General features: G+C 50.3%; 6 protein-coding genes across 6 annotated transcripts; 4 read left to right on the plus strand and 2 right to left on the minus strand.

Moving 5' to 3' along the window:
* Positions 1-299: 299 nt before the first annotated feature.
* On the plus strand, positions 300-2880 carry kexB (kexin kexB; the record flags this gene model as incomplete). The annotated part of the gene is made up of 2 exons (XM_057135039.1): positions 300-2044; positions 2097-2880. 2 exons carry the CDS (start codon positions 300-302, stop codon positions 2878-2880), a joined length of 2529 nt encoding a protein of 842 aa, XP_057000975.1.
* Positions 2881-3419: 539 nt separating this feature from the next.
* On the plus strand, positions 3420-4993 carry N7520_001105 (sorting nexin-4; the record flags this gene model as incomplete). Its single annotated transcript, XM_057135040.1, has 2 exons — positions 3420-3713; positions 3827-4993. 2 exons carry the CDS (start codon positions 3420-3422, stop codon positions 4991-4993), a joined length of 1461 nt encoding a protein of 486 aa, XP_057000976.1.
* A 2022-nt stretch (positions 4994-7015) lies between these two features.
* N7520_001106 (uncharacterized protein) lies at positions 7016-11302 on the plus strand (the record flags this gene model as incomplete). The annotated part of the gene is made up of 4 exons (XM_057135041.1): positions 7016-8381; positions 8433-9835; positions 9884-10086; positions 10150-11302. The coding sequence occupies 4 exons, from the start codon at positions 7016-7018 to the stop codon at positions 11300-11302; spliced, it is 4125 nt and encodes a 1374-aa protein (XP_057000977.1).
* A 962-nt stretch (positions 11303-12264) lies between these two features.
* On the plus strand, positions 12265-13381 carry trr1 (thioredoxin-disulfide reductase TRR1; the record flags this gene model as incomplete). Its single annotated transcript, XM_057135042.1, has 3 exons — positions 12265-12286; positions 12346-13236; positions 13299-13381. The coding sequence occupies 3 exons, from the start codon at positions 12265-12267 to the stop codon at positions 13379-13381; spliced, it is 996 nt and encodes a 331-aa protein (XP_057000978.1).
* Positions 13382-14112: 731 nt separating this feature from the next.
* On the minus strand, positions 14113-17247 carry aof2 (putative lysine-specific histone demethylase Aof2; the record flags this gene model as incomplete). Its single annotated transcript, XM_057135043.1, has 1 exon — positions 14113-17247. One exon carries the CDS (start codon positions 17245-17247, stop codon positions 14113-14115), a length of 3135 nt encoding a protein of 1044 aa, XP_057000979.1.
* Positions 17248-17953: 706 nt separating this feature from the next.
* N7520_001109 (TVP38/TMEM64 family protein) lies at positions 17954-19329 on the minus strand (the record flags this gene model as incomplete). Its single annotated transcript, XM_057135044.1, has 3 exons — positions 17954-18320; positions 18382-18801; positions 18878-19329. The coding sequence occupies 3 exons, from the start codon at positions 19327-19329 to the stop codon at positions 17954-17956; spliced, it is 1239 nt and encodes a 412-aa protein (XP_057000980.1).
* Between the last annotated feature and the right edge of the window lie 117 nt (positions 19330-19446).

The following is a 19446-nucleotide window of genomic DNA, read 5'->3' on the forward strand; positions in this document are numbered from 1 at the left end:
AACAACTCTATTTCTACTTTAAGGACGCTAAATGACCATAGTGGACTGCGTCAATCGGTTCCCGTGTTGTGCTTGGTTACCTGACGATCCTCCTATTCGCCGCGACTTGCCACCTCCCATCTCTCCATCTTCCTCCCTGCCTATATCTACGGGAGAGAAAATTCGTCTTCTTCTCTTATCCTTTTTTTTTTTTTTTGCTGCCGAAGGGTCTGGTACCCCCGTTCATGGCAGCTGTCTCTTATCCTATCTCAGCTTGATCGTGAGATCAAGCATCCATCTACTCCAACCCGCCCGCATCAATGCGTTTCGTCAGCGGTATCGCCTTGGCCATCGGCCTGGCAGGCACGGCCTCCGCCACCATTCACCCTCGCTCACAAGACTCTCGCGACTTCTTTGCCCTTCACCTTGACTCCTCTACTTCCCCCGATCATGTTGCCCGCATCCTGGGCGCCCGACACGAGGGCCAAATCGGACAGCTGACGGATCACCACACCTTCTCGTTACCGCGCGATCAAAGCTCGGATTTCGCTGGGTTGTTGGACGATTTAAAGACAAAGAGGACAACCCGCCGGCGATCGGGTGAATATGTCGCTCGGAGTGCAGATCCCCTGGACTCCATCTTGTGGTCACAGAAGATTGCGCCGCCCAGACAACGACTTCAGAAGCGTGCACCACCCCCTTCCGAGGCTTCTGTCCCCCGACTTGATAAGGTGCCCGAAAAAAGTGCGATTGAACTTCAGAGCGATATCGCCTCGGCTTTGCAAATCAACGATCCCATGTTCAAAGAACAGTGGCACTTGTTCAACCCGTTACAACCCGGTCATGATCTCAACGTCTCGGGAATTTGGCTGGAAGGTGTGACAGGCCATGGTGTCGTTACAGCAATTGTGGATGACGGACTCGATTTCGATAGCAACGACCTGAAGCCTAACTACTTCGCCGAAGGCTCCTATGATTTCAATGAAGGCGGTCCAGAGCCCCGTCCTTTATTGTCAGATGATAAACACGGTACCCGTTGCTCAGGAGAAATTGGTGCCGCAAAGAACGACTACTGTGGTGTGGGTGTTGCATATGACAGCAAGGTGGCAGGCATCCGAATTCTATCCGCGCCGATTGACGACGTAGACGAGGCCGCGGCCATCAACTATGAGTTCCAGAAGAATGACATCTACTCTTGCTCTTGGGGACCCATCGACGATGGTGCCACAATGGATGCCCCTGGTACTCTGATCAAGCGAGCGATGGTCAATGGTGTGCAAAAAGGTCGCGATGGGAAGGGTTCAATCTTCGTGTTCGCTGCCGGTAACGGTGCGCAGTTCGGTGACAACTGCAATTTCGATGGATACACCAACAGCATTTACAGCATAACGGTTGGAGCTATTGATCGGCAAGGTAACCATCCATCCTACTCGGAGTCCTGCTCCGCCCAGCTGGTAGTTGCATACAGCAGTGGATCTGGCGATGCGATCCACACCACCGATGTGGGCGCCGACAGCTGCTACTCAAACCACGGTGGCACTTCTGCAGCCGGTCCTCTCGCCGCAGGCACTGTAGCGCTCGCACTGAGTGCTCGGCCCGAACTGACATGGCGCGATATTCAGTACTTGATGGTAGAGACTGCAGTCCCGGTTAGTGAGACAGATGGGAGTTGGCAGACTCTTCCATCCGGCCGAAAATTCAGTCACGACTGGGGCTTCGGTAAGGTGGACGCATACTCGCTGGTCCACAAAGCTCAAACATGGGAATTAGTGAAGCCACAGGCCTGGTTTATCTCGCCCTGGCTGCGAGTACACCACAATATTCCACAAGGCTCACAAGGCTTGCTCAGTCGGTTCACGGTAACTGCTGACCAGCTCAAGGGTGCTAACTTTGGTCGACTGGAGCATGTCACCGTTACCATGAATATCAACCACTCTCGCCGTGGTGATCTCAGCGTAGAGCTGCGCAGCCCAGCTGGTGTTGTTAGCCATCTTAGCGTTGCCCGTCGGCATGACAAGGAGCCTGTTGGTTATATAGATTGGACATTCATGTCTGTCGCTCACTGGTACGTATTTTCACCCCAGCTTGTACTAAGGCAACTACTAATTCCATTACAGGGGCGAGTCTGCTGTTGGTGAATGGACTGTGATCGTTAAAGATTCCGAAGTCAATGATTACACTGGCGAGTTTATTGACTGGAGATTTAACCTCTGGGGAGAGGCTGTTGATGGATCTACGCAGGGTCTTCTCCCATTGCCGGATGAACATGATGATGACCATCCGTATGAGGAGGCTCATGTTGCTACGACAACCTTGGAGCCTGCGCCATCGAAGACCAATCCTGTCATCAGCAACCCCGACGAGCATCACGACCGACCTGTGAACCAGAAGCCCACAGGTCAACCTGAGGCTCCTACAGTCACCCAGCCTGCCGATGAGGAGCTCGAGGTGGTGAACAACGGTACCACTGCCGGCAGTGCTCCCTCTTCGACCAACACTGCTACGTCGAACAATTATTTGTCCTCTTACCTGCCAACATTTGGAGCCTCAAAGCGCACCCAGGTCTGGATATACGCATCTTTGGGCATGATCATTGTATTCTTTATCGGTCTAGGTGTCTTTTTCCAACTCCAGCGCCTGAAGCGCCGCCGGACCAACCCTCAAGATGATTATGAATTCGAGATGATTGAAGATGAGGATGAGATGCACCCCATGACTGGGCCAGGTGGACGTACCCAGCGCCGTGGGGGTGAACTTTATAATGCTTTCGCCGGGGAAAGTGATGAGGAAATTTTCAGTGATGAGGAGGAAAAGCCATATCGGGATCGGCTGGCCAACATCCCGGAGAGGGATGATGAAGAATCATCTCCAGGCAGCCACCTTCTCTCTGAAAAGCCGTAGGTGATGTCTTGCGGTATTCTCATTTGTATCATTTTCTTTCACCTATTTTACTCGCCTTTGCATTGGGTCGGGGCTTGTTTGTCAAGACTACATCTGGACTATATGGATGGATCTACATAGAGGCAGCTTTGAGTGTCCCAAGAAATCGACTGTCTAGGAGTTGTGTAAATCTCTGAACTACTTCATGATAAGGAATATGGAAATTAAGTTATTTCTTGCCTGTAGAATAAAATCATTTATGCTTAACATAAAATCAGAGTCATCCTAATATTTCAAAATGTTGATTAGGAAGTAAAATGTTGAAGTTTCCGGCTGAAGGACTATGACGACGTTTCCCGTTTCGGGGTCTCTCCGCCTTTGGGGAATCGCCGATCATCCAGATTCCCAGCTCCCTCAGCTTCTCCCGCTTCTGCCCCCACTATTTCATTCACGATTTCGCATATCCAAAGACCTTGAACCTTCTGGCATCCCTGTTAAATAACTTGAGGTCATCATAGCTCCACTCGCTGGGTGATCACCTCCGTCAAACCTCCCCCGCGATGGATCAACACGATGACTTTGATAACGTTTCCTGGAAACACGACGCCGATAGCGATGTCTCCCGACCAACGACTTCGGGTACGGATGTGGAAGAGTCACATGCATATCATCACGACACCAATGGCAAGCGGAGAATGAGCTCAGCTCACGAGGAACCTCAGGCCGGCCCACTAGCCGACGCCGTCGACCTAGCAGGCATAGGCGACGGTGTACTCGAGTGCCGGGTCGACTCACCTTTGAAAGAGAATGACGGCACAAAGGACGCGTACATATCGTACCTGGTTACAACAAATGTTCGTTCTTGTCCTTTGATCTGTACGAGAGAATGAGGGTTCTATTGCTGCCTACACAGGCTCAGCATCTTGTGAACTACCCCAGAACTACCACTGACATCATGACCCTCTAGACCGACTTCAAGGCATTCCAAAAGCCCGAGTTTCATGTTCGGCGACGATTTACAGACTTCTATTTCTTGTACAAAACCCTATATCGAGAATACCCGGCATGCGCTGTTCCGCCGTTGCCGGAAAAGCACAAGATGGAGTATGTACGAGGCGACCGCTTCGGCTCGGAGTTTACAACACGGCGAGCATGGTCTTTGCATCGGTTTTTGAAACGGCTGACATTGCACCCTGTACTCCGCCGTGCACCGTTGTTTACTATCTTCCTGGAGTCCTCAGACTGGAATGCGCATATGCGACTACACACAACCCGCGGGTCAACAACAGCCTCATCGGAGAACGCTCCAACCAAGATTTTTGATAACTTTACCGATACGTTCGTCAACGCTTTCACTAAAGTCCATAAGCCCGATCGCCGGTTTATTGAGGTGAAGGAGAAGGCAGATAAGTTGGACGAGGACCTATCGCATGTGGAAAAGACCGTCGCGCGGGTCGCACGGCGCGAATCCGATCTCGAGACGGACTATACCGAACTTGCGTCTCAGTTCCGCAAGTTGGTCCCTCTGGAGCCGGCAGTCGAGATGCCACTGCAGGTGTTCGCTGCATCGGTCGAGGAGACTGCGCGCGGAGTACGGGGATTGAAGGATCATACCGACCAGAACTACTTGGGATCTCTGCGGGACATGGAGGCATATATTTTGTCGGTCAAGTCCCTCCTGAAGACCCGTGAACAGAAGCAGCTGGACTTCGAGGCGTTGGTCGATTACCGCAACAAGGCTGTGGCCGAGCGAGACTCTTTAGCCGCCAACCCAGCTGCATACTATGCCTCCAACCCGCTCACCTCTTCCCCTGCCTCCTTTATCCGTTCCAAGATGGAGGATATGCGCGGTGTGGATCACGAAACATCTCGCCGCGAGCGTGTCCGCAAACTCGAGCTTCGCATCGACGAGTTAACGCGGGAAGTCGAATCAGCGAAGACTACTTCTGAAATGTTTGACGAAGAGGTAGTCCGTGAAGTTGCTGATTTTGAGCGCATCAAGGCTGTTGAATTTCGGGATTCCCTGGGCGCCTTCGCTGAGTCTCACATCGACTTCTATCAGGGGGTTCTTTCAACTTGGGAGCGCTTCATTGCAGAGATGGAAGGAGACTCTGAACTAGGCCATGATTCTTAATCCGCTGCTCTGGGAGCATGCTTATCCCCGCACAGAGCCTGTTTTTAACCATTGTCTACGAATGAAGCTTGGCTATGGGTTTGATATAGTAGTTCATGACCACAACTTTGGTAGCTAGTTATCTTATTGTTACTTGCGATTTCATACCCGGAATACCATCTTCCCTCTTGGGATTACCCTTGACTGGTGTTTCTACTCGTATCACCGTTCTAGCTCGGATTTCCTGCTTGGATGCACCTCCACATGGGAGGCGGCCATTGTTCTGGAAGATGGAAAATAATTTCTAAATTTTGGATTATGTAGCCAAAGTATCAGGCTTTCTAAAATAACAGCTCGCGTAGCTCAGTTGGTAGAGCGCGGCACTAGTAATGCCGAGGTCTTCAGTTCAAATCTGGACGTGAGCAGTTTCTTTTTTGTCTCTTCATTTTCAGTGCAGTACCTCCCAACACAGCGGCATCCTATACGCCATCACCGGTGTTTTTTTTTCTTTGACGTAGCCCTTTGGGGCTGAACAATTAGGTGGGCTTCTTGAATAGAGCTGAGTAATCTATGCCTCGGTCGAAATCTTCTTGTGGTCACCAGTACTAGAGGAAATAAAAGTGTCATAACTGCACATGTATATGATATACTAGAGGCTTTCCGCCGCGCAAAAAGCGCGGCACCTACTTAGTTGTTAGACCACACCTCCTACTATATATCCTACTCATTCTCCTACTCGGTCCCTACTCGGTATCCTATCCAGTATGCTACCTTTTTTCGTAGTGTATTAGTCAAATGGTCAAAGGGCTCTCCAAATTCATAAATCGCGGAACAGAAAGGAAAGAGAGGAAAGACGAGAGAAAAATAATGGAGTAGAAGGAGAATGGGAAGGGGAAGGGGAAAAGTCCTCGTGGAGGTTTCGAACGTACGTCCAAAAAGTCTGCGATATATCCAAGGAATATAGGGGTGGATTTCGTAGGTCCTGAAATCGACCATCGACACATTGTACTTGAGCAAACACTGAAGGAACCTCCCAATGTCAAATTTCGTCAAAGACCCACTTGGAGAATATCTATGAATTCAACAACATTCAATGAATTAACATATCTGATATTCTCGATATATTTGAGTATGTCAAAAATAGAGGCCCGAGGCACTAATTTATGGCCAGACTTTAAATGTCAATTGGCACTTTCATACGCACATATTACCTACCTAGATACCGCATGAATTGCCGTACAAGAATCAATATTAAGACTGAAATGTTTTAGATTCAATGGCAATGCAAGTGCCGGGCAATATTAGGTGCCTTGCGGGCGGAGAAGAATTGACCCATGGCTCAGCGTGTTTTGACGAAGTATGATACGGAGTAGGGGCCACGTCAAAAATCGGTGAAGACATTTCTAATCTTCCAATTGAATATTTCATTCGTTAGGTAGTAAGCTCAGGGCCGCGTATTCCTCTTGCGATCCACGAGAGCCAATCGCGACCGATGCCTTGGGCCCCGCGCGAAGGCTGGGTTGCCAGCCACCAGGATAATGCAGTATACGAATAGAGCACAACTCCTTGATTTTTTCCCCTTCGCCGTTTTGATAACCTTTTCTCCCTTCCATTCCTTCCTCAAAACTTTGTTATTAACCCCATTCTTCGGCTTTTGCTCCATTGCCTCGACTCGGGAGATTCTCTTGCGACACATCGTCATAGTCGAATTCCCCGCCCAAGTACCTGCGAAACCCAGTTTGGCGCAACCTGAAGACATTCTCGGACAAGCATGCGGTGAGCTTGCATCTGACATTGGGCACTGTGGGATTGACACCACGTTTTCGCTGAGATAAAAAACAACCACATGTACGTTGAGTTCACTCTATTTCCCCCAGTTCTTGCCCACCTGAGTCTTCAACAATGTCTTTGTGATTAGGGTTGACGAAAGCTATTTCAGTTGGGACTATTCGTGCATCAGAGAATCCGCTTCATTTCTACCAGCTCACCGGAGGTTCTGTTTGACCTGGATATTTTCAAAAACATCAAATGGAGGCAGCGATAATGCGCAATTCGCCTGACATGGCCAACGGTGGCTCCCATCCAAATTCCAATGGCGCAAGGAATACCCTGGATGGTCAATTGGATAGCACAGGTGACCCGGACATTGGGGACTACGCCGAAGATCAGGGTTATAAGCCTGGGGAGCAGGGCGGGTCCAAGCCCCCAAGGTCCAAATCAAAAGCGCAAGGCCCAACTGGAGGATCCTTTTCAGCCAGAGCTCATGATTCCGATCTGGGCTATACCACACGCAAACCTGTGCCCGACACAACCACGAGCTTTTCAGACGAATCAAATACGCCTCGAGGCTTGCATCCTACCTCCAACCTTTCAGAAACCGAGGTAACCAGTCAAAAAAATCAAGAACCGGCAACGTCAAAGGGACCTACCGATCCAAATCCACAATCACCTCCGAGTCGCTCAAATACCATGCGATCTACATCTTCGCCTCGCCGAGATTGGGCACCAGATCGCTCGCCTCTCCAAAAGCTCGAGGTGACTCTGAATGGAATCAGCAAAGAAGAGAAACGTGCGCGGGTCCAGGAAGCAGAAATGCGACTCCGCGAGCGTCTGGCCCGTCAAAAGGTGGAACGAGAGCAAGCTGAAGCCGCAGCTAAGATGTTAGCGACTGCTAAGGCGGCTGCAACTGCAGCTCCCAGACCTACCTCGAAGCAGAGCTCACAATCAGAGAATAGGCCGTCTTCCAGTGCAACCCGAGAAAGGGAGCGCAAAGGTGTCATTCTTGAAGATCCTACACGAGACGCACTTCTAAATCAACAGCAGCCGAGAGGAGCCCCAGTACGTCACAACAGAAATATTCCGACAATTCCTCAATACCCTGTCAGACCTGACGATGCTCAGTATGTGCATGCAGAGGCTGCGATCCCACAAAATGCAAAGATGGGTCAAGTTCCCCGAAGATCGGTAACAGTGAGTGGTCCGGCCGCAAAGCCTGCGCCACCTGGTGAAAACATGAGACATACCCGATCAGTCTCGGGACAAGGAGCCCCCAAACAGCGGATTTTTGTTGTACCAGGCGCTGCTCCAGTTGCTATTGCTACCGCTCCTGCTATGTTCAGTGAGGATACAGTAGAAAAGCCGCTAGCAGCACAAGCGGCTCAAAAAAGTGTCCATTCACTCCCCAAACCCAGAAAGCAAACTGTATCATTTAATGTACCACCGCCTACCCCCCCTCCGATTTTTGATTGGAAAACTGCTGTCACCGGACGTCTTCAAGTGACAGACTTTGACTTCCAGCACCTTGACATGAACAAAAGCAAGGCATGGTGGGAAGGCGGCGGCACGGAAGATCGAAGAAAGAGCAGGGCTCTCCCTAAGAACTATCAGACACCAGCTCAGATGCTGACAGGTGGGATTGTCTTCAATGAAGATTTCAAATACGTGAGCTAACCTTATCTAGGAGTTACCCAACATAAGAATTTCGAACCGAGGTTGTTCCTTCAATGTGGTCCATTGTTGCGGTACACAGGGATCAAGAAAGTCAACGTCACTGGGCCGCAAGGCACCATTGGCAAGGAGATTTGGAGAGGCTCCATTCTGATCGTGACAAGAGATTCTCGTTCTTCCTATCAGAGCCCGCCTACACTGCGTCTGTTTTCTCAGCCAATGAACCTCCTGCCCCCTCCACCTGCAGAGATCAGCCGCGAGGATGGTGTACAACTCGCGCCTGAATATATTGACCCCACTGCTGGGCTTATGAAAATCGGCCGAGATGGCCGACCGCTTTATGTCAAGCCAGTCGATCACCTCGAGGAAGAGGTTGACCTCTCCGCGGTGGAGAACGACGACGGGATTTATGAAATGAGCCCGAGCAATATTGATTACAAGTTCGAGGAATCTGGCCAGCCCATCCCCGCAAACCGAATGCATCCCGTCGATGGTGAAACTGCTGGCTTGCACCGAGACATTCCTGGTGCCCGCCTCTACGCCGATCCTGCCAGAGACGTGACATTCTGGCGATTCAATCTCGAAGTTGAGCTCGGTACGACGCAACAGCGGATTGCGTACCGCATCAACCAGGGCCCTGCTATAGGCTTCTGGGTGCCAGCTGCTGGGAAGCCCATGAACATCGTGTTCCACAGCGGCAATGGATTCAGTCCATCCGTCGACTCAAGTTCCTTCTGCGGGCCCGATCCTCTGTGGCGCGATATCCTCAACGAGCACCAGACTCAGCCCTTCCATGTCATGATTGGCGGTGGCGATCAAATCTTTAATGATGGTGTCACCACTGATTCCCACTTTTTCCAGGAATGGACCAAGATCAAGAATCCTGCCGAGAGATATAGCATGCCCTTCACGCCAGAATTCCGTGCTGAGCTGGAGCAATTCTACTTGCAGCGCTATGCTGCGTGGTTCTCACAGGGCCTCTTCTCTCTTGCAAACTCCCAAATCCCCATGGTCAATATTTGGAACGATCATGAAATTCTCGAAGGCTATGGCTCCTATAACGAAGAGTTTATGCAGAGTATGGTTATCTCAGGCCTGGGAAGAATTGCGTACAAGTACTACTTGTTATTCCAACATCACAGTGTGCCTGATGAGACCGAGGCAGACGAGCCTAGTTGGATTCTTGGTGCTCACAATGGTCCTTATATTGAGCAAAAAAGTCGCAATCTTTTCATGTCTCTCGGTGGTGATGTGGTTCTTTTAGGTCTGGATTGTCGAACTGAAAGAACAAGCACTGGGGTCCTTAGTGAAGAAACCAATGAGCTGATTTGGGATCGATGCCACCAAGAGGTGGCTCGTGGAGAAACTAAACATATGATTGTGCTCTGCAGTGTACCTGTGGCCTATCCTCGCGTAGTATGTACCCAGTGTTTGATGTCTGGAATTTCACTAACAAGTCGATAGGCTATGCTCAAGAATTTTATGAACAGTCGAAAATCACTAGGAAAGTCCGGAAAGCTCGGTGGACTTGTTAGTCGCTCTGGCGGAAATGTGGAGGTGTTTGATGACCACTGGGCTGGCAAGCAACTGAAGGCTGAGCGAACATGGCTAGTGGAGGATCTGCAAGATTTTGCTGCAGAGAAGTCCATCCGTGTGACAATTTTGAGGTAAGATTTTTCTGCCTTTCTCCCTGTCTTCTGTCTCACATTATACTAATCATGGGGTTACAGTGGTGATGTCCACCTTGCCGCCATCGGACAGTTCTATTCGAATCCAAAATTGAACATTCCAAAAAACGAGGACTATCGATACATGCCTAATGTCATTTCTTCTGCTATCGCCGACATCCCGGAGACGGAGCTGATCTCGGATATGCTCAACAAGCGCAACACAGTGCATCATATCGACTCGAACACAGACGAGGATATTATTCCCATTTTCACGCAGGATGTCGATGGAAAGTCCCGAAACAACAAACGGCTGTTGCCTCGGCGAAATTGGTGTTCGATCAGGGAGTACCGCCCAGGGTTAACACCCGCTGGAACGCCTGACTCTTCTATGACACCTACCCCGGAACCTCGCCCGAACAAACTCCAGCGAACCCTGTCTCTCGGGCGAGGTGACAGAGCCCAGGAAACTGGTCCCAGTAAAGCCGGTGGACTGTTCAGGCGACTATCTGGACGTGGACCACCACCTACCAGGGCCATGAGCTTCGGTCGCGAAGGTGGAATGCCTATTCGCCGAGCCAGTGTCGATTCTACCGCCATCTCTCGCCCAACCGAAAGCGGAGATAGTTACTTCCCAGGGGCACCGCAGGAGCCCCAGCCTGGACGTTTCCTTAGACGTCCAACCAACCTCAGCGACAAGGGCGCCAGGAAAGCAAAACATGGCGATGACGGCGTAGGTGCCTTTGTAGACCTTGAGGGAGGTCTAGCAATCACCTTGAACATGGAGGTCAGCCCGCAAGATCCCGCAGGCATCACCATACCATACAAACTTCTTGTGCCTGCTTTGCGGTACGAGGGTGATGGTGATGATCCCCTACCCAAACCAGTCGCCAAGGGTTGGCGGAAATGGCTGAACATGCCTCGTCGCAAGAAGAACCCCGCCACAGCTGGTGACGATGATGGAGAAGAGGACGAGGAAGAAGAAGTAGATGACTACGAGGACCACGATACCGTGAACAATACTCGCGCGAATGCAGCAATCGCACAGCAGCATTACTACGAAAGATACTCTGGCAGCGACGACTCTGAGAGCGAAGTGCCTCAACGCTTGCCAGCAGTGACCCTCACAGATTCTTCCCCCGAAGAGGAATACCCAGAGGAGGAGTATGAAGATGAGCCCGTTTCGAGGAGGAAGAAGTGGTTTGGAAGGAAGTAATTTGGCTGAGATGTATACTATGACGATTTATGCTGGCGTTTTTGGAGGATCTCTTTCTTTGCCCCTTATGATGTGAATGATTCGCGATGATTTGATTTTGACCTCGATAATATCCATTTGTTGATAATCTACTCGACCGAATAATTCCAAGATTTTGAAGATGTTTCCTGTCATGTCATGATTGAAGTATAACCCAAATAAACTGCACACTTCGGCTTGGCTCGGGCTCGGCAGATCCATATCACGCCATCCGGCGGTCTAGGGCTGGATCGACTGATAAGATTGATATCGCTTGGAAGTCGAATGCATCTGGGCATTATCGGTAATCAGATACGCATAGTAGATCTGGAAATGATTGATTTCCAAGCTTTCCCTGGTCCATGTCCCTATGTGTTACGTGTATGTAGTGAACCTTGGATAGCACCTTGGAAGCTGTCTGTAGACTCACTTCCGATCCCCGAAATATGCCTCACTGCTTCGGAAGCCAGACATCCAGGAGTAAATTTTGAATAGTTTTAAACCCGTGAAGCATTTCATATCATATTTGCGTATTTATGCAGTTATTTTCATACAATCATTCTTATTACTTTATGATCATTGAGCCTCTTATGCATAAATGTATACGTAAGCCGGTCTCGACCGACTCACGTGCTCACGTGCTTAGAAAGCGAGGGGCCTCGACGCGGGCAAATGATTAATTTGATCGGCGGAAAGACACAGAATTGCTCTCTGATCTCATCGGCCCACTCCTTCCTCTTCCTCCCGAAAATATATTCTCTCCCTCTTCCCCCAGAAACACCTTCAAGCTGTTTTCCTCCACACTCCGTCGTTTTCCTTCCGCTCTCCGATCCATCGGATTCACGGCCGCCGCCGCTTCAACGCTCCACAACCAGTCCCCTCCTCCGCCGTCGGCCCTCTCACCTTTCTCGACGTCCGCGCACGTCAATTCCACAACCGCCAGAATGGTGCACTCTAAAGTTGTTAGTAAGTGTAGCCGAACCCAATTGACATTATACACCGTTAACCAGCATTCTTTGTAACAGTTATCGGCTCCGGCCCTGGCGCACACACCGCCGCCGTCTATCTCGCTCGTGCTGAGCTCAAGCCCGTTCTCTACGAGGGTATGCTCGCCAACGGCACCGCCGCCGGTGGTCAGCTCACCACCACCACTGATATCGAGAACTTCCCCGGTTTCCCCAGCGGTATCGGTGGCGCCGAGCTGATGGACAAGATGCGCGCGCAGTCCGAGCGCTTCGGTACCGAGATCATCACTGAGACCATCTCGCGCCTGGATCTCTCGCAAAGGCCCTTCAAGATGTGGACCGAGTGGTCCGATGGCCCTAACGATGCGCCTGCTCGCACCGCTGATGCTGTTATCATTGCCACTGGTGCTAACGCTCGTCGTCTGAACCTGCCCGGCGAGGAGACCTACTGGCAGAACGGTATCAGTGCCTGCGCTGTGTGCGACGGTGCTGTTCCTATCTTCCGCAACAAGCCCCTCTATGTCATTGGTGGTGGTGACTCCGCTGCTGAGGAGGCTATGTTCCTCACTAAGTACGGTTCCCACGTTACTGTTCTTGTCCGTCGTGACAAGCTGCGTGCCAGTAACATTATGGCTGAGCGCCTGCTCGCTCACCCTAAGTGTACTGTTCGCTTCAACACCGTTGCCACTGAGGTTCTCGGCCAGGATGGCTTGATGTCTGGCCTCCGTGTCAAGGACACCGTCAACGGTAACGAGGAGGTCGTTGATGCTAACGGTCTGTTCTACGCCGTTGGCCACGACCCCGCTAGTGCCCTGGTCAAGGGTCAGATCGACTTGGATGATGAGCAATACATTGTCACCAAGCCTGGTTCCAGCTACACCAGCATGGAGGGTGTCTTTGCCTGTGGTGATGTGCAGGACAAGCGCTACCGCCAGGCTATCACCAGTGCCGGTAAGCTTTTACTTTATCTTACTCTTTATATGTACGGGACCACTTACTAACATGAACATCAGGCTCTGGCTGTATGGCTGCCCTGGATGCCGAGAAGTACCTCTCCGAACTCGGCGATGTTCCCCAGCCTAAGGAGAAGATCTAAATCCCCCAACCTCTCCTTTAACCTCTTTACCCCCAAATACCTCATTCCGACTCCTTTGCGGTATATTGTTTTTAGACTGCGTGTCCACATTTTAGAGTAGACCAGCCTCTTGTCTGCATCTGTCATGTGATTTGAATTTCCCTCGAATTCCCCGTGCATAGTTCTTTGTCTCATGAATCACGGATTTCCTTTTTTATGTCTGTTGATTGCTTTGGTTTGATTGCGGGTCTGCATGTCAGGATCAAGCCGTCATATGTCGGCGATCTGACTCTTACTTGGTGTGATCGGTGGCCGATAGAATAGAATAGACAATCTTTCAAATATTCAAGTACCTATTTAACACAACTTAATATCCCATTAAATCTAGATGGTGCATATCGTTCATGAAGCACATCTTGGTGTTGTCGTTCTCTTTACATGCAGTTCGGAAGTGATTTGAAGCTGAAGCATGAATGAGAGGATATCATTTGAAAGCCAAGCGATGTAGTGAATAAAACTTAGTTTCTGCAGGTGGCGTTCATGGTGGAGCAGGAGTAATACGATTCTGAGACCGAGATCTCTACAAGCAGAGTCCTACAAGAGCAAAAAGATAAGAATAGAATACAAATATATGAACCCTCGAAGTGAAAGAAGGGAAGATCTGGAAATCTCTTCGTTTCTTCCTAGAAACGACTAATAATAGTACATTGTCCCTCGGACTTCCCAAGCTCGAGGGAGCCAGCTCACCACACCTATTCTGCCAGCTCAGGTGTAATCCACCCCGCGTACGGGTTCTCGGCACACCACTCGCTCTTCACCTGTAGCGATCGTCGGTCCCAATCGTTCGCAGCAACTTTCCATTCATTCCAAGCCCGATCTTTCTCGACACGGCACACTTCGATCTGGTCGAGGTAGGGCTTCTTTTCCTCAGCCGAGGCATTGCGCCACATCTGACCGAGTGCATGGCGTATCTCGTCGCGGCTGGCCTTCGCATTAGGTTTGCTGGGGCCGGCGCGACGAGCCTCCAGGCACTGGTCACGGCATTTGGACCAGTAGTCTTTCTGGTACAGGAGGAAAGGGTTCAAGGCCACTTTGGGAGGGCGAGCTGGGGCGGGACCAATTTCGGCGTAGATGGCAGTCCACATGGCTTGGTCGTAAGTCTCGCGACGCTTTTGTTCGCTAGCCGCGTTGCTGAATGGAAGGGGAGGTTTTTGTGGAGCTGGGACGGGCTCGATAATTTCCTGGTGTTGGGCGCCATTGGCTGCCTTGGCAGGGACGAGAGGAGTGGGCATCTCGATCGGGCCTACGACGGACTCGATTACTTCCGCAGCTGCTCGGAGGCCTGAAATGTATGCCCCGTGGACAGTTGCTGGGTGAGTGCCGCAAGTAGCCTCACCTGCAAAGTGCAGAGAGCCGATTGGTCGTGCCATGAGATCGTAGTCTTCTGCACCAGCTTCAGTTGCCACGAAGGAATAGCTGCCACGCGTGAATTTATCAGAAGCCCACCGAGTAATGATGGTTTCGATCGGATCTGGTACACTGGTATGCTTGAATACATTTCGCAGCTGGGAAACCACCTCTGAGATGATTGTATCGTCTGATGTGGTCTCGGTGTCATAAGCAGCATTTCCAGCCATGAGACCAATGAGAACAGGAAGTCCAGTGGTTTTCAAGCAATTCCAGAACATATAGCATCGCCCGCGATTCTTGGCATAGTCCTCTGGATTCATGCTGTCGTGAACTGTTGGTTCGTGAAGGAGACCAAATAAGTCTCTGGTATCGTCCCAGAAGAGTTCATCAAATACTAGGATCACCTTGTTCATGAGCCCAAATCCTAGTTTCTTAATAGCGCCCAACTTCCAGTCAGGGAGAGGAGGATTAAAACGAATTGTTTCATGTTTAAGAACACCCAGGGAGCCCGTAAAAACAATATGGTCTGCGGTGAACTTCTCGCCATCTTCGCACTGGATCACCGATTTTTGCCTGCCGGAACCAGTCGGGTCGTAGGAAATACTCTGGACGATTTTGTTCGTGCGGACATCAAGCTTCGTAGGCAAAGAGTATAGGCCAAATGGCAATTGTTGATAACCACCGATCACATGCGAATGTGCCCCATTGAATTCATTCCCTGAATCTTGATCCCATGAGGAGAGGCTGATCTCGTTAACTCTTGCCGCATTGGAATATTCGACATTGGCAAGGTGCCAATTCAGAAGTCGCATATCTTTGGGTGTCAAAGGAAGCATCTTCTGGTATTGTCTGGTACCTTCGTCCATCAAGGCGCCCAAAGATTGTGTCGGAGTCGCATTTGCAGTCTCATCCAGCTCGAGTGTATCGCTTGCAGAATACCCAGGGTTCAACCTCCATCCTGTAGCCAAACAGAACGACGCTGCGGTGTCCTCATTTCCCGCGGTGTCTTCCTCCACATCGTCCACGGGTTCGATATCTACAGTTTTGTGTCCTGCGCCTCGATGACGTCGAACTCGTTTGGTGGGAATGAGAAGGTGAGTAGTCCCGGCGCGACGAGCTTCTTCATACTGTCGAATAGTAAGGCCATCATCACTGATAGACTCACGAGCAGTGTTTATCATATCGGCATCACCTTCAGCCGTGGTAGGGACGCGAACGTCGCGGCGGAACGCCCCAGTTCGCTCTAGCAAATTATCGTGAAGTTTTTGTGTCATTGAATCATGAACGTCATCCACAGGAGTTCCATCGGTATCGTATATAGTAGAGAAGTCACGGAGAAGGTGGTAATGCAGAGCTAATTGACCCCGAACAATCTGGTCGAGAGGATTACCGTGGTCAAAGCCGATGATGATCTGGGCACCCATCTCCGCCTTGGGGACGAGCCCCGAGGGCAATGTTTCCGATTCCATACTGTGAAGCGGGTGCGAGTAGATTCTTCCACCGATTCTGCGACGGCCTTCCAAAACAACAACCCGAGGGGAAGTTTCTGAATCCCGGTAATGACGAAAGAGACCTTCCAGCTGACGGGCACAGCCCAGCCCACCAACACCGGCTCCCACAATCACAATGACTGGCCCTTCTTTCCGTCTTCCTCTTCTAGGAGGCACAATAGGCATGGGGATCTCGACGCAGCCGAAGTTGATGTAACCGTACCGTGCGAGCCAATCAAATGCGAATGAAGCAAGATTCATCCAGCGGTAGTCTTTTGCAACACCCAGGGCCTCTTCTCTGGTGACACTAACCATGGGGTTCTGAATCCAGAGTCGTAGAATGCCATTTCGAATGTTAAGATAGAGCGTGACTTGTATGTGGCAAAGATGATCCTGTAGAGCTTCCTGTTCTTTGGGATGAAGTTCATAAGGATCCAGGCGAGATGCAACGGCAGAATCTACACATTGCTTGGCATATACCTCGGGTTTCAGATGAGCTGGGATGGATGAACGTGGGCGGCACTTGGTCAAGTCTACCTTTCCACTTTCTAGAACACTCACACCTGCCACACAAGGCGGGCTAGATAGATACTCGGGAGTTGTGAGGGGGGAAGTTGATTTTGTTGAATCGAATGATGATGAATGAGCGGTAGATGTCGTGTCAATGGGAGTGTTGCCGCCACCATTGGCAAATGGATACCCCGCAGGCTGTATTTGGCTCTTGAGGGTGTGTTGCATTTTGGATGTATCGTTAACTGAACTGCGCATTCTTTTCCTAGGCGGTTCAGGTTCTTCCATTTGAAATATTGTGTGCTCTGATGCTAGTTCGATGGACCGTTCATTGGGAATAGCCTGGTTGATGAAGGCAGTTTGGCCCGTCTGCATTGTCATAGATCTCTCCATATTCAACGATGTGTAATTGTAGCCAGGCTGTGATCCATCGAAGTCAGGACTTGGGCCTGCGGGACACAATGGATTGAAATCCATCACGGCTCTTTTGAAATCAAGAAGACTCGGTCTGATATGTTTCTTAAAGGAAGTGGGGTATCAGGTGGAATGATGTGGAGTTCTCAAACGTCAAGACCCCCCATTTTCAATCATGTTGATTCGAATCGGAATCATAGATAGAAGCTGAGAAGATATCAGTAAGATTTGGGAGTGACAAGTTAGGGTTGGATGAAATGGAGCTGGATGTAAAATCTTTGCATAGATAAGAGTGGATGAGGGATTGAAGCAGGGAGCGAAAGTCATAGAAGAAAGACTTACATTGGGAAGCCCGGATTCTCCGCGAAGCATAACCTGGCCGATTAAAATCCGGGCCAGCATCTAAGGGTTTCAAAAAGTGAAAGCTCTATACAAGACATGAGAGGGGGAAGAGAAGCCGACCGAGGAGGTTGATCCGGATCACCGCGTATTTTTCAGTCCGCTTCCGGCATTCTTACACTTCTACACTGAAGGGGGATCCTGATGGAATAAATCATATTGGATCTATCAATACTTGGAATATTCACGTATAGTACACATAGCTTATACTTTATAGCAACATCGACGCATGTGTGACGGGGTATCTACATATGGGTATGTTTGTATCGAGTAGCTCGAGTATCATTCATAGGAAGAGTTCAGGAAACAGTATAATAGACCTAATATCACAATAACAGCATCATTTACATTGGTGTTTGCAGTCGAGACCCTAGACATCACGTTGAACATGGCTATGCAAACCGAAAGCGCCGGCTCCTTCGTCAGCATAATCATCTGAATCATTGTCCGTAAACTCATCATGATACGATCTTCGATTCGACTTCTTCCATCGGCGGTTTTCTCCTTCGCTATCACTGTCATTGCCCAGAGCAAGATCGAGGTCAACGTTATCATCATCGAAATCGGCAAAGCCGATCCGTTCCTCTTCGTCCCGGGCGAGCTCGTTCGCTGCAGCGTTAGCATTATCATCATCAGCGAATCGGCCATGAGGGCGGTTGGCAGCATGATCTGCCTGTAACGATTGACGAATATCGGCACGTTCTTTCTCTTCTAGTTCTTTCGCACGAGCCAAGGTTCTATGATGAGAAATCTGTCAGTCAAAGATGGGAGCAATGCACAACCTTCTTCGCAACCAACCTCTGATAAATGTAATAAGCAGTACCACCTCCAATGGCAATAGTAGCGATGATACTGATTATATTGACTGCCTTGGCTCCGGCGCTCATCTCTCCACCCTTCTCAGTCAGAAGGCGCACCCGACTGCCAACAAAAGCCGGGATCAACAGCTTGGGCGAGATGATAGTGGTCGCTAATCCATACATCAAGGGTTGGACGGTCGGAAAAGTGGAAATGGCACCGTTGCAGATCGAATAAGGCAAAGGACAGAGCCGAATCATACAGAGCAGTTTTAGGCCGTCATATTTCAGAGTCAACGCCAGCGCTGCAAACCGCTTGTCATGTTCCATCAAGCGAGCCACGAACTTCGATAGCACCGTGCGCGATACATAGAATGATGCGGTTGATCCGAGAATTGTGGCCGTGGCGTAAATCAACCATCTACAATGATCCACAGTCAGCGTTGTTCGCGGACTCACCATACTCGATATCTTAACGACAAGTTTCCACAACTTACCCTTTCCAGACACCAAAGACGAATCCCGCCACGGTACCGAAGGTGGACCAGCCCAATAATGGTGGGAACGAGACGAAAAAGACGCAAAGCCAGAGCACAAAGGCGACGAGCGGGGATTTCTCCCATCTATCCGCGACCGGGGCAATCCAGATGAAGACCTTGCCCGTCAACACCAGGAATCCGATGCCTGATGCTCCAACTACTACAGAGGCCACATAGAAGCCAACCTTCTGCCAGAAAGTCATACGTGCCCATCTTTCCTTTGCCTGGTGATACAGCGCTTTGCCTTTATCCATCAGCCTATCGCGGAGATTGCCTGACTCGGGCCGCGCAGAGTTCCGTCTGCCCGCCCGACTCCAGAGCGGTTGTTCATCGTCGCTAGCGGAAGCATGGAGTTCTGATGATGGAGAGACAGCCAATGCCCGAGCAGTGGACTCATAGTCCGCGGGCATGGTGATGTTTGTGGAGATAGGTAGGGATTGAATCTGGGGCTTCCTAAGCTTCTAACGATCGGCGGTTGTGGAGGCGGGAAGGGGGTTTGGGACGGGCTGACGAAAATCTAAAGAATT

The sequence above is a fragment of the Penicillium odoratum genome, assembly GCF_028828045.1.
Source record: "Penicillium odoratum strain IBT 22623 chromosome Unknown utg000001l_segment0_segment0, whole genome shotgun sequence".
NCBI lineage: Eukaryota > Fungi > Ascomycota > Eurotiomycetes > Eurotiales > Aspergillaceae > Penicillium > Penicillium odoratum.